We start from the raw sequence: 14,632 nt of genomic DNA on the forward strand, positions 1-14,632 counted from the left end.
TAGGCAACAAAGACCCTGCCAGAAAATTAAAAAATTAAAAGTTAACTGGGTGGCAGGTCCCTGTAATCCCAGCTACTCGGAAGGCTGAGTCAGGAGAATCGCTTGAACCCGGGAGGCAGAAGTTGCAGTGAGCTGAGATCGCGTCATTGCACTCCAGCCTGGGTGACAGGAGCGAAATTCCGTCTCAAAAAAAAAAAAAAAAAGTTAACTGGGCATGGTGGCACGCATGCCTGGGGTCCCAGCTACTCGGGAGGCTGAGGTGGTAGGATTGCTTGAGCCTGGGAGGTTGAGGCTGCAGTGAACATGATCCTGTCACTGTGCTCCAGCCTGAGTAACAGAGCAAGACCCTATCTAAAAAAAAAAAAAAAAAAATCAGAGGCTGAGGTGAGAAGATCCCTTGAGCCCAGGAGTTCAAGGTTACGGCAAGCTATGATTGTGCCACTGCACTCTAGCCTGGGCAACAGGGTGAGACCTCATCTCTGAAAAAATTGAAAAATAAATAAAATAAAGTAGATAAGGGCTGGGCACAGTGGCTTACATCTGTAATCCCATCATTTTGGGAGGCTGAGGCAAGGGGAACCACTTGAGCTCAGGAGTTCAAGACCAACCTGGGCAATATAGTGAGTCCCATCTCTATTTAAAAAATAATATATATATAAAAATTAACTTTGGCGCATATACACACACATATATAACTTCACCTTCATAACTTTCATGCAAAATAAAGTATTATGTCCATTTTATGCCCGAGTTTAAGCCCACTACCAGACATTAATGGAACCTAGATAGAAACCCAGATCCTTCTGGTTAAGTTAGTGTAGCATCCTTAGAGTCTATACCTGGACCTGGACCTGTGGACATCTCCTTTTCCATAGTCAGAGGGAAAAATACCTTATTACTTTCTGTGTATGTTATAAAGCATTCCATTGACAAACCATTTAAGGGGCTGGTTTGTCAGTGATTGAAGGCACCCTTTTTTTTTTTTTTTTTTTTTGAGACGGAGTCTCGCGCTGTCACCCAGGCTGGAGTGCAGTGGCCGGATCTCAGCTCACTGCAAGCTCCGCCTCCCGGGTTCACGCCATTCTCCTGCCTCAGCCTCCCGAGTAGCTGGGACTACAGGCGTCCGCCACCTCGCCCGGCTAGTTTTTTGTATTTTTTTTTTTAGTAGAGACGGGGTTTCACCATGTTAACCAGGATGGTCTCGATCTCCTGACCTCGTGATCCGCCCGTCTCGGCCTCCCAAAGTGCTGGGATTACAGGCTTGAGCCACCGCGCCCGGCCCCCTTTTTTTTTTTTTGAGTCTTGCTTTGTCGCCCAGGCTGGAGTGCAGTGGCGCGATCTCGGCTCACTGCAAGCTCCACCTCCCGGGTTCATGCCATTCTCCTGTCTCAGCGCCCCCAGTAGCTGGGACTACAGGCACCCGCCACCATGCCTGACTAATTTTTTTTTTTTTTTTTTTTTTTTGGATTTTTAGTAGAGACAGGGTTTCACTGTGTTAGCCAGGATGGTCTCAATCTCCTGACCTCATGATCCGCCCGCCTCTGCCTCCCAAAGTGCTGGGATTACAGGTGTGAGCCACTGCGCCCGGCCACTCCGGATATCTCTTTACCACTTGCTGAGTCATCTTAACTAGGATACTTTGTCTTGAAACTGTTTTCTTAATTTTAAACTTTTTTTTTTTTTTAAACAACTCAGTGCCTACATCTCAGGGTTGTTTTAAAAATACTGCAACTCCTGAGACATAGTTAGGGCTCAATAAATGTTAGCTGTCTTTGTAAGAAAACATTCTGAGTAAATATAGGTATACCATCCTGCCAGTGATTCATCTTTTAGTCTCTGACATGGTATCTAACAGTAATGTCTGTTACTAACAAGATTTTCCAGGTCTCTCCAGTGTCGTCATAAGTCGTTGTATTCCAAAGTACTATGCACAATAGCAAAGAATACAGGAAGAAATGAAAATTATGGGAGCAGAAACCTAATGTAGTAAGTGCCACCAGTAGGTGGCTTCTGGGGATAACAGAAAAAACTGTCAAAGCCTCACATGTTAAAGGCTAAAAATGCTTACCCTCTCCCTGTGTTGCCCACTCCACCCCTTTAAATTGTGCCCTGTGGTTTAACTAAGGGTTACAACCTGCTCCCTGCTTAGTATGTGTCAGGAATAGCACAATCCAACCTTTATACAGAGGAGACAAAATTGGTAAGTTTGTTCTGGTTCATCTTTTGCAAGCTCCATCTTCACTTTCTGAAAAACAGAAATAATCACCCTTATACTCAGTAACGTGCCAGGTCCATGCACATGATAGGTAACCCCCACGACATTCCTGGGAGGCAGCCATTCTTAGCCCTGTTTCATAGACAGTTGTTAGAACAACATAAAGTTTTCTTCTTGGGAACTGTGAAAGAAAAAAACTAGAGGGATTATATTCCTAGATATATTAATACAATAGCCTCTGCATCTTCCATTAAAAAAAAAAAAATCGACAACTAGTAAAATAGTTCAGCCTAACAGGTGGGTTTTCATTCACAAACTGTCCCTGTACAGATTCTGAGAGGTTGTGAATCTGGTCCTACATAGAAATAAGGCCGAAGAGGTCCAGTAAAAGTGTCAGTGAAAGTACAGATGTGAGATTTCTCAGCCATGTTATAGAATGAGATCTCACCCATCTCATAGTCCAGGAAAATGCCAATGGCCCTGGCTTTCACCTCTGACAATAGAGGGGTTGGAAAAGCCCCTGGTGCATGATAGCCGTCATCTTGTAGCTCAATTCTCCAACATTCCTGCGGGGCTGATGAGGGTCTCCTGGCCTTTGTGGGAAGAGAATCTTTGCAAATGCCAATAGCCCATTCCGACTTATCCCCCACTTCAATCTCCCAGAAATGCCTGCCAGAATGAAAATATGGAAAACCCAGAACAACTGGCTTGACTGTAAATCTTTTTGGGAAACTAGGAAGCTTTTGTTTTCTCTTTGTAAATCTCACACATTTTTTATCTTCAGATACAATCAGGTTGGGGTGTGCTGTTTCAGGGTCTAGAACTATATCTACTTTAAATTTCTTTATAATTCTCTGCAGAGCAGAATACTGGGGAGGAAAACTGCAGCCATCTCTCTTTAAATGAATTGAAAAGATTGATGGGCTACTCTCATTTTCAGACTCGTAGAAAATTTTAATTTGTGACAGCAATTCCAGTTCAGACAGCTCGCTGAGCTCTACTACCTTACTTAACTGGCTTTTGAGTGTGGCATTGTAGTTTGAAAATGCTGTTATGTTTGCACTGAGTTTCTGTTGATTGTCCTTCTCTTCTTCAGCTAATCTGGAGAGAACTGCCTGTTGTTCACAGTCTAAAAACTGGTTGAGGTGCTCAAATTCAGAGGATAATTCCTGCCTTTGATTTTCCACCATCTCTCTCAGTTCTAAGGGCTTTTTGCTTTGAGTGTTTATTAATTTTTGGAGGTCTGCCAATTGCTTTTTCAGGGGCTGGACGTAACTGCAGAATCTTTTCCTATAATGAATGGCAGCTTTCTCTATCGGCCTCACATGGTGGCCCTGGTGGTCAGGCGGCTGAGTGCACCGGGGACACAACACCACCAGGTCCTCCTGGCAGAAAACGCTCAGGGGCTGGTTGTGTTTCTCGCACAAGGTGGTCTCTTCCTGCCTCCTTTTATTGCCCTTGGTGCTCTGGAGTAGCTTGGCAATTTCAATCATCCTTCCCAGCTGAGTGTTGCTCCTGAAGTGCCCCTCTTGACATTGGTGACGACAGACAGGGCAAGGGAACAATTCCTGTAGATCCAGCCAGGACTGTTGGATGCAGGAACGACAGAAGTTGTGCCCACATTCGATGGTGACGGGGTCACGCAGGTAATCCAGACAGATGGAGCACTTGGCTTCTGCTTGGAGTCCGGTCAGAGCTGCTGCCACTGCCATTGGACTGTCAGTGAAGGTCTGGACCACGGTGGGCGTTCTTCAAGAGGTTGAGCTCGTGGGTACTCTTCAGTGAGAAGCAGATATGCTCTCAGATCTCACTGTCCTTCCTGGAGACAGCTGATGACCTCGCTACAGTCCCACTGGTTTCTCACATTGGTGGCAGCCCTTGAAGTTCTTTGAATCTTTGGATCCTTTAATTCCAACTGCCAAAAGGAGTCCCACACACAGTCTGCTGGCAGTCACAGTCACAACTCTTCCAGTCTTTGGCTGCTCAGAGAAAATGATGCCAAGCTAAGTAGCTGTTGCCTCAAATCACTGGTTGCTGTGGGTGAGAAGATATTCCTTTCTTAAGAACAAAACAAGATGAAACAAACCTGAATTTACTTCAGGTGGTCCTAACCTCTACCACGTTCTAGCCAAACACAAGTTATCCTCCCCTAGCCCCAGTCTTTTATTTCCGTGCCTTTATTATTGTGCGCCAGCTATTCCACATACTTGATACCACAGTCCCCACATCCCATCTACTCACCAGTCATCCTAAGTGGGGTTGTGGGAACAGCTTAGGCCCCGAGGCATAGAGACCACCCAAATTAAAATACAGCCTCGGTTACCTATATCTGTAACTTGGAGAAATTTGCTTTACATCCCAAATTCTTGGAATTAGGTAAATAATGACAATCTCCCTTTAAACTTTTGTCTTGATAAGGTATTTCTAGCCTGGGCAACGTAGAGTGAGTCCGTCTCTACAAAAAAAAAAAAATTAAAAAAAAATTAGTTGGGCGTGATGGTGCACACCTGTAGTCCCAACTACTTGGGAGGCTGAGGCAGGAGGAATCACTGAGCCATGGAGGTCAAGGCTCCAGTGAGCTCCAGTGAGCTGTCATTGTGGCACTGCACTCCAGCCTGGGTGACAGAGTGAGACTTTGTCTCTAATTAGGAAAAACCAAAAAAAGTCTCTGATGGCTTAAGATCACATCTACCAAATTTACCTTGCTCTTACATCCTTGCTTCTCTACAGTTGAATAGGCCACAGAAGACCTATGTATTTGTGAAATAAAACCCAATGAGATAACACACTGAATATAAACAAAATTTGGAAAAATACTTACAGTGTTTACTGTTAAAATGTCATTATGTCTAAATGCCAAATACCATGCTCCCCAAAGGCGCATAGGAGAAACAGTTATGTAGATATTCCAACACTGTAGACTGTGAGGTAGAAACAAAGGCTGAGCTTGGTGGCTCACGCCTGTAATCCCAGCACTTTGGGATGCCGAGGTGGGAGGGTTACTTGAGTTCAGGAGTTCGACACCAGCCTGGCCAACATGGTGAAACCCCATCTCTACTAAAAATGCAAAAAAAAATTAGCCTGGCATGGTGGCACATGCCTGTAATCTCAGCTAGTTGGGAGGCTGAGACACGAGAATCGCTTGAACCCAGGAGGCGGCGGTTGCAGTGAGCTGAGATTGCACCACTGCACTCCAGCCTGGGTGACAGAGCCAGAGGCTATCTCAAAAGCAAACAAACAAAAAACAAAAAAAGACTTTAAAAGTTTTTCCTTTGCCATTGTAATTTGACAATGCTAATCCTATAAAAATGCATATGACTTGAACAAATATTCAAACATATATACAAAGATTGTTGTTGTTGTTGAGACAGGGTCTCTTCTGGTCCCTCAGTGGCATGATCATGGCTCACTGAAGTCTAATTTCTTGTTATTTTTTCTAGAGGTCTCGCCACATCACTCAGTCTGATCTCAAATTCCTGAATTCAAGCAATCCTCCTGTCTCACCCTCCCAAAATGCGAGGATTACAGGTGTGAGCCACTGCACCAGGCTGAAAATGTTATTTTCCGTACTAGTTTAAACTTCAAAAAAGAGGAAGCATTGGAAAATGTCTAGTCAGTATTGGCAGAATAAACTATATTACATGTGTGTAACATACATTCTATACAAGGCAGTATCAAGCAGATTTTAAAGAAAAATAATAGCACCAAATATATTGATGCACACAATATATCTTAGGATTAAAAAAAAGCAGGCATCTTCCTACTCCTTCCACCTGCTTTTCACTCTGTTCGCAGCTATCATCTCTTCCCCTTGGACCAAGGGGCCACCACATTCAGAATTTTGTGTTTTAGAAAATGGACTGGCCGAGGGCGGTGGCTCATGCCTATAATCCCAGCACTTTGGGAGGCCAAGGCGGGCAGATGACCAAGGTCAGGAGTTTGAGACCAGCCTGCCCCAAATGGTGAAACCCCTTCTCTACTAAAAATACAAAAAAATTAGCCAGACATGGTGGCGGGTGCCTATAATCCCAGCTACTTGGGAGGCTGAGGCAGGAGAATGGCTTGAACCCGGGAGGTGGAGGTTGCGGTGAGTCGAGATCGCACCACTGCACACCAGCCTGGGTGACAGAGCAAGACTCTGTCTCAGAAAAAAAAAAAAAAAAAAGAGAGAGAGAGAGAGAAAGAAAGAAAAAGAAAATAGACATTGTACATAGATTGTTTATTATGTGAGCATGCCCAGAAAGGTTTCGGAAACCCTCTCTTATCAAACCCTGTGGTCCACGGCCTCAGTAATAAAAACACACTTTTATCAGACAGTATAGTCCATGGCCTCAGAAATTACTCCCAGGATCCAGTGAAGGGACAGTGCTGAAGACAGACCTTTCTTTGGAATATGCAGGGATCCCTCAACTCAAGTCTGCTGAGTTCTCCCTCACTGCACGGTCTGAGGAATCACTTCCTTTTTTAAAAACAATCATTTTTATTAACTTATTTATTTTTAATAGAGATGGGGTCTTGCCGTATTGCCCAGGCTGGTCGTGAACTCCTGGCCTCTCAAAGTGTTGGGATTATAGGTGTAAGCCACCTCACCAAGCTGAAAAAATATATATTTTAAAGAGATGGGTTCTCCCAGTCTGGCCAACATGGTGGAACCCCATCTCTACTAAAAATACAAAAATTAGCTGGGTGTTGGTGGGTGTGGATAGCTGATGTCTGTAATCCCAGCTACTCCAGAGGCTGAGGTGGGAGAGTCGCTTGAACCCAGGAGGCAGAGGTTGCAATGAGCTGAGATCGCACCACTGCACTCCAGCCTGAGCAATACAGTGAGACTCAAAAAAAAAAAAAAAAAAAAAAAAGGGAGAAAAAGGGAGAGAGAGAGAGACAGGGTCTCACTATGTTACTCAGGCTTGTGTGGAACTCCTGGGCTCACGTGATCTACCTGCATCGGCCTCCCAAAGTGCTGAGATTACAGGCGTGAACCACCACGCCCGGCACACTTCTTGATCAAGTATAAATTTCTGGAGCAGAGTGTATGTGTACTTCTCTTGCCCGGAGGCATCCCTGGACAGCTGATCCAGAGTCCTGCCAAGCTCAGGTCCTGCCACTATTTGCTTTCCTTAGCTCCTCCTCTTTGTTCAGATCTCAGGCTTCCCCTCTGGTCTCATTTTCCAACGTCGAGGTTCAGTATCAAACACCTCTCCTTTGTAAAATGTAGTTATCGCCAGGCAAGGTGGCTCAGGCCTGTACTCCCAGCACTTTGGGAGGCCAAGGTGGGTGGATCACCTGAGGTGGGAAGTTGGAGACCAGCCTGATCAACATGGAGAAACCCCGTCTCTACTAAAAATAAAAACTAGCCAGGCATGGTGGTGTATGCCTGTAATCCCAGGTACCTGGGAGGCTGAGGCAGGAAAATCGCTTGAACCTGAGACGCGGAGGTTGCGGTGAGTCAGGATCGTGCCACTGCACCCCAGCCTGGACAACAAGAGCGAAACTCCATTGCAAAAAAAAAAAAAAAAAAGTAGTTATCTTAGCAGGTGCAGTGGTTCACGCTTGTAATACTAGTGCTTTGGGAAGCAGAGCTGGGAGGATCGCTTGAGCCCAAGGAATTCAAGACCAGCTCTGGGCAATAGAGTGAGACCCCGTTTCTACCAAAAAAAAAAAAAAAAAAAATTTTTTTTTTAATGGTTGAGTTTGATTCCTGGTGTTCCCTTATTAACTGTGTGGCCTTGGGGGAGCTATTTAACCCCTCCTAGCCTAAGTCTGTCCTTTGTAAGCAAGCATAGTGGTTAAATAAAGGAAGATCAAGCCCATAAACAGCCTGATGGGGACCTCAGGGCCTCGTATCAGGACTCTAATCCCCCCACCCCACCCCCCCAACTCTATACACAAACCATCCCTCACTGTTACATCCTGGAAGGTAATTCCACACTCGCCATCAGACCAGCATTTCCGGGAATGTTCCCAGACAGGCATCAGTCATCTCATTTTCTGACTCCTTAGGACAGGGTGGGCTCTGGGCTTAACTTTTTTTAGTAAGCATTATGGTGACTTAGGACAAAACTAATAAATAAATCAGGAACAATAATAAATAAATGGCATGCATTTTAAAATAAGCTTATGCCGCAGGCGCGGGAGGTCATGCCTGCAATCCCAGCACTTTGGGAGGTCGAGGTGGGCGGATCACAAGGTCAGAAGATTGAGACCATACTGGCCAACATGGTGAAACCCTGTCTCTGCTAAAAATACAAAAAATTAGCTGGGTGTGGTAGCACGCGCCTGTAGTCCCAGCTACTGGGGAGGCTGAGGCAGGAGAATCACTTGAACCCGGGAGGTGGAGGTCGCAGTGAGTCAAGATAGCCCCATTGCACTACAGCCTGGGCGACAAGGCAAGACTCTGTCTCAAAAAAAATAAATAAATAAAATAAAAATACAAAAATTAGCCTGGCTGGTGAAGAGTGCCTGTAATCCCAGCTACTCGGAAGGCAGAGGCAGGAGAATGGCTTAAACCCAGGAGGCAGAGGTTGCAGTTAGCCGAGATCACCCCAGTGTACTTCAACCTGGGTTGCACAGCGTGATGGCGGCTCAAAAAAAATAAATAAAAATAAAAACATAAAATAATCTGATGCCGAGTTTGGGTTCCCTTGTGAGGTGCAAACTCCTTCTAGGCACAGAGCAGGTACTCAATAGGCCAGCACCCACAAAGTGTCACCTCCCAACTTACCTGGAGCAGGGGGAGCTCTGCGGTGGTCCTTTATCCGTGCAAGAGGCCATACACTAGATACTAACTAAACACACATGGAAAGTGCAGCTGTGAGGACTCCACCCAGCTAAGACCAGCTTCCACCTGGAAGTGGGAGGGGTAAGGGCAAGAGAGGGTGGGGGAGGCTTCCTCCCTGTAAGCACTTAAGTGTCCTTGGCCTTGATCTGAGAACTTGGGAGTCTTTTTTGTAATAACTGAATAGGGCAGGTTTGCGTTTGCTCATGCAAATAACCAGAGCCCGCCTTATTTAGATGAGTGAAAAGAAACAGAAGTTGAGAAAGACTAAAGGAGATTTCAACCCAGAGCCTGCAACTGGGCTACCTGCTGAAAGATATTCCTTACAGAAGATTAACAGCAAGGATGTCGGCCAGGCACGGTGACTCGCGCCTGTCTGTAATCCCAGCACTCTGGGAGGCAGAGGCGGGTGGATCACTTGAGCTCAAGAGTTTGAGACCAGCGTGGGCAACATGGTGAAACCCCATCTCTACCAAAAGTACAAAAAGTAGCCGCGGGTGGTGGGGCAGGCACCTGTAGGCCCGGCTACTTGGGGGGGCTGAGGTGGGATGGTTGCTTGAGCCTGGGAGGTTGAGACTGCAGCAAGCCAAGATCGTGTCACTTCGCTCCAGCCTGGGTCTCAGAGTTGAAGACTTTGTCTCGAAAAAGAGTGAGAGTACTCACATAAAGCATGCACTGGCCCGCAGGTGCATCCTTATTGTATAAGGAAATGTTTGCAAAATAACCAAAGTCTTTTTTTTTTTTTTTTTGCCAGACTGTCTTTCCCAGACAGAGTCTGGCTCTGTTACCCAAGCTGGAGTGCAGTGGCAGTAAAGGAGGAGACCAACCCTCATAGCGTCTTATGCCCAATTTCTTCCTCCAAAGAAAGAAGTAAAAACTAAAAGGCAGAAATGAAATCCACAGGCAGACAGCCCAGTGCCGCACCCTGGGCCTGGTAGTTCAAGATCGACCCCTGACCTAATCGGTTATCTATAGATTACAGACATTGTATAGAAAAGCACTGTGAAAATTCCTATCCTGTTTTGGTTCGATCTAATTACCGGTGCATGCAGCCTGCAGTCACATACCTCCTGCTTGCTCAGTCAATCACGACCCTCTCACGCACACCCCTTAGAGTTGTGAGCCCTTAAAAGGGACAGGAATTACTCACTCAGAGAGCTCGGCTCTTGAGACAGGAGTCTTGCCGACACTCCCAGCTGAATAAAACGCTTCCTTTAACTCAGCGTCTGAGGGGTTTTGTCTGCGACTTGTCCTACTACTACGGCAGGATCTCAGCTCACCGCAACCTCTGCCTCCTGGGTTCAAGCAATTCTCCTGCCTCAGCCTCCGGAGTACTTGGGATTACAGGCATAAGCCACCACACCGAGCTAATTTTTGTATTTTTGGTAGAAACGGGGTTTCACCATGTTGGCCAGGTTGGTCTCGAACTCCTGACCTCAAGTGATCCGCCTGTCTCAGCCTCCCCAAGTGCTGGGATTACAGGTGTGAGCCACTGCGCCCCCCCTAAAGTTATATATTTGTCTACTACATATAAAAAGTAATTCTTATTTTGTGGGGGCGGGACAGAGTCTTGCTCGTCACTCAGGCTGGAGTCCAGTGATCACAGTTCACTGTGCCCTCAACTTTCTAGGCGCAAGCGATCCTCTCACCTCAGCCTCCAGAGTAGCTGGGACTACAAGCACATATAGGATTTAAAAAAGTAATTCTAAAGTGATTCTTACCTCGGCACAGTGGCTTATGCCTTTTATCCCAGTTCTTTGGGAAGCAGAGGGGGGAGGATCCCTTTAGCGCAGGAGTTGGCGACTGCAGTGAAGTGTGATCACAGCACTGCATCCATCCTGGGAGACAGCGCAAGACCCCGTCTCTAAAACAAACTAAAGTGATTTTTAAATTGGAGTATAGACAACAACATTGGGTAATGGCTGCATGGAGATTCATTATCTATACTCTCTACTTTGTGGAAGTTTAAAAATGTTTATAATAATATTCTTAAAAGATTTAACTGAGAAACAGAAAGGTTTTGTAGGCAAAAACATTGCATTGTGTTCAATATATATATTAAACATATCAATTTATGGCCAGGTGCAGTGGCTTACACCTGTAATCCCAGCACTTTGGGCAGCCTCGGCGGGCAGATCACTTGAGGTCAGGGGTTTGAGACAAGCCTGGACAACATGGTGAAGCTCCGTCTCTATGAAAAATCCAAAAAATCAGCTGGGTGTGGCGGCTGGCACCTGTAATCCCAGCTATTCGGGAGTCTGAGGCACGGAGAATTGCTTGAACCCGGGATGTGGAGGTTGCAGTGAGCTGAGATGGTGCTACTGCACTCCAGCCTGGGTGACAGAGTGAGGCTCTGTCTCAAAAACAACAAAAGAAAACAAAACAAAACAGGAATCTTGATTTCTCCTCAACTCTGAAGCCAGAAACCTGACCCTCTCGCAGTCTTGTCCACCTCAATCAATGGAACGTGGAACCTTTGTTCACCTAGTATTTGAAGCAGAAAATCAAGAAGGCATCTCTGATTTCCCTCATACTCTTGCTCCCTACAAATCCACCATCAAGTCCTGCTGTCCTGCCCCACACTGTGTCCCTGAGCTCTGACACACCCTCCTTGAGGACACCTGGGAACCCTCACCTGGTTAGCTGACCCTGGCTGTCTTCCCTCATCCTCCACCCCTCAGAATCCAGTGCTGTCACCTTGGATGCTAATTTGGGGGCTGCGTCTGGCTTCATGTGTGTCCTGTGAAGGCAGAAGACAGATTGATGACAGATCGGCAAGAAGCCATGAGTCCTAAGGGGACGGCAGAGAAAGAGTCATCTGTCCCAGAAACCAAAGAGAGCAAGGGGCAGCTGTCAGGGGCCTGCAGCAGGGGCCTGCAGCAGGGGCCTGCTCCTAGGGGATAGGGACAACTGTAAAGGGACTGATAAAAATGCGTGGGAGGGGCCGGGCGCGGTGGCTCAAGCCTGTAATCCTAGCACTTTGGGAGGCCGAGACGGGCGGATCATGAGGTCAGGAGATCGAGACCATCCTGGCTAACACAGTGAAACCCCGTCTCTACTAAAATACAAAAAAAAAAAACTAGCCGGGCGAGGTGGCGGGCGCCTGTACTCCCAGCTACTCGGGAGGCTGAGGCAGGAGAATGGCGTGAACCCGGGAGGCGGAGCTTGCAGTGAGCTGAGATCCGGCCACTGCACTCCAGCCTGGGCGACAGAGCGAGACTCCGTCGCAAAAAAAAAAAAAAAAAAAAAAAAAAAAAAAAAAAAATGCGTGGGAGGCAGGGCGTGGTGGCTCCCGCCGGCAATCCCAGCACTTTGGGAGGCCGAGACGGGCGGATCACAAGGTCAGGAGATTGAGACCATCCTGGCTAACACGGTGAAACCCCGTCTCTACTAAAAAATGCAAAAAAACTAGCCAGGCAAGGTGGCGGGCGCCTGTAGTCCCAGCTACTTGGGAGGCTGAGGCAGGAGAATGGCATGAACCCGGGAGGCGGAGCTTGCAGTGAACCGAGATCAGGCCACTGCACTCCAGCCTGGGCGACAGAGCGAGACTCCGTCTCAAAAAAAAAAAAAAAAAAAAAAAAAAAAAAAAAAAAAAAAAAAAAAATGCGCGGGAGCATTTCAGTGGAGTATCGGGGCAAAGGCCAGAGTGGCTCTAATGGGAGACGAGAGATAAACACTCATTATAATTCCTAAAGGTAATCAGCCCAGAGCCCGTAGTCAAAGTAAAAGAATAGATTATTTGGGTTAATTTACATTTCTGAGGTAAGTGATCCTTTCTCAATTCTGTCCCTCCCACCTATTAGCTGATTCCATTTGGTTTTGGCCCCACCCTACAATTATAAAGGAAATAATCAAAATACAGCAGTTTTTCTGCCAAAGGGGTTTTAATGCCAAAATGAGTGAGAGTGTAGCAGGAGGAGCCGCAGACAAAACCTCTCAGATACCGAGTTGTAGAAGGAAGGGCTTTATTCAGCTGGGAGCATTGGCCAGCTACTGCCTTAAAATCCGAGCTCCCTGAGTGCACAATTTCTGTCCCTTTTAATCTGAGGGCTCACAACATTAAAGATTTCACATGAAAGGGTCGTGATTGATTTGAGCAAGCAGGGGGTACGTGAGAGGGGCTGCATGCACCGGTGGTCAGAGTGAAACAGAACAGGGCAGGGAGTTTCACAATGTTCTTCTATACAATGTCTGGAATCTATGAATAACATCAGTTTCTAAGTTAGGAGTTGATTTTTAACTACTGGGTTTAGGCCAGGCAAGCTCAGGCCTGGTTTCGGGCCTGGCGCCGGGCTACCTGTCTTTGGTTTTACGTTCTTGTTTTTTCTTAAAGCAGGTACTGAGTATAAAACAATATAAAACAATATGAGAGGGTCTCTGTCTTTCCTTAAGAGTTCTGTCTTAAAAATGAAACTGAGTGGCCAGGCACGTGGCCAACGCCAGTAATCCCAGCAATTTAGGAGGCTGAGGCGGGCAGATTGCCTGAGCTCAGGAGTTGGAGACTAGCCTGGGCCACACGGTGAAACCCCATTTCTACTAAAAATACAGAAAATCAGCCGGGCGTGGTAGTGCATGCCCATAATCCCAGCTACTCGGGAGGCTGAGACAGGAGAATCCTGGGAGGCGGAGGTTGCAGTGAGCCGAGATCATGCTACTGCACTCCAGCCTGGGCGACAGAGCAAGACTCTGTCTCAAAAACAAACAAAAAGGTGAAACTGAATGTTTTCAATCCTCTATAGTAGAGTTTTAAAATAGTTTAAATGTTTTTTGTTTTGTTTTGTTTTGTTTTGTTTTTGAGACGGAGTCTCGCTCTGTCACCCAGGCTGGAGTGCAGTGGCCGGACCTCAGCTCACTGCAAGCTCCGCCTCCCGGGTTTACGCCATTCTCCTGCCTCAGCCTCCCGAGTAGCTGGGACTACAAGCGCCCGCCACCTCGCCCGGCTAGTTTTGTTTTATATTTTTTAGTAGAGACGGGGTTTCACCGTGTTAGCCAGGATGGTCTCGATCTCCTGACCTCGTGATCCGCCCGTCTCGGCCTCCCAAAGTGCTGGGATTACAGGCTTGAGCCACCGCGCCCGGCAGTTTAAATGCTTAATATTTTCTGGGAAAAGAACAGAGATGAAGACCATCAGAGGATTGTAGAGTGCTGTGTGCTGGTTGCCTCTTCACATACTCCCTGAGTGCTCTCAGACACACCCCGGGGACGTACACTGCCTTTTATCTGTTGAGGAGACCCAAGCCTATATCTCATCAATAGATTACTAATATCTTTCCCGATTCTAAATTATTTCAGTCATGCTCTGCCATTTATTAGCTCCACAACCCTGAGTAAGTAATTTATAATCTCCTTGAATTTTATTTTTTTCACCTGTAATATGAGGACATGCGTGCATATATACTTGATCACAGTTACCCCCTGGCATTGCTTATTAGTATTAAGAAAAGAACACATTAATCTGTAAATCTTGCTTGGAGCCTGAATTAAACAAACTAACTCTAAAACACACAAATTTTGAGGCAGCCTGCAGAATTTGAAAGGAGAAAAGATATTTGATGATACTGAAATCACATTTAATTTTTAAAGAGTGATTATGATATTACTGTTACTTTTTTTTTTTTTAATTTGAGATGGGGTCTCAACAT

The 14,632-nt window shown here is 46.3% G+C and overlaps 1 protein-coding gene across 1 annotated transcript; it reads right to left on the bottom strand.

Moving 5' to 3' along the window:
- Nucleotides 1–2,520: 2,520 nt before the first annotated feature.
- Nucleotides 2,521–9,019, bottom strand: TRIM75 (tripartite motif containing 75). The gene is made up of 2 exons (XM_050791821.1): nucleotides 8,937–9,019; nucleotides 2,521–4,249 (listed from the first exon to the last, which is right to left on the bottom strand). Exon 2 carries the CDS (start codon nucleotides 3,925–3,927, stop codon nucleotides 2,521–2,523), a length of 1,407 nt encoding a protein of 468 aa, XP_050647778.1. The 5' UTR covers nucleotides 3,928–4,249; nucleotides 8,937–9,019.
- Nucleotides 9,020–14,632: the final 5,613 nt, after the last annotated feature.

This window comes from Macaca thibetana, chromosome 5 (genome assembly GCF_024542745.1).
Source record: "Macaca thibetana thibetana isolate TM-01 chromosome 5, ASM2454274v1, whole genome shotgun sequence".
Classification (NCBI taxonomy): Eukaryota; Metazoa; Chordata; class Mammalia; order Primates; family Cercopithecidae; genus Macaca; species Macaca thibetana.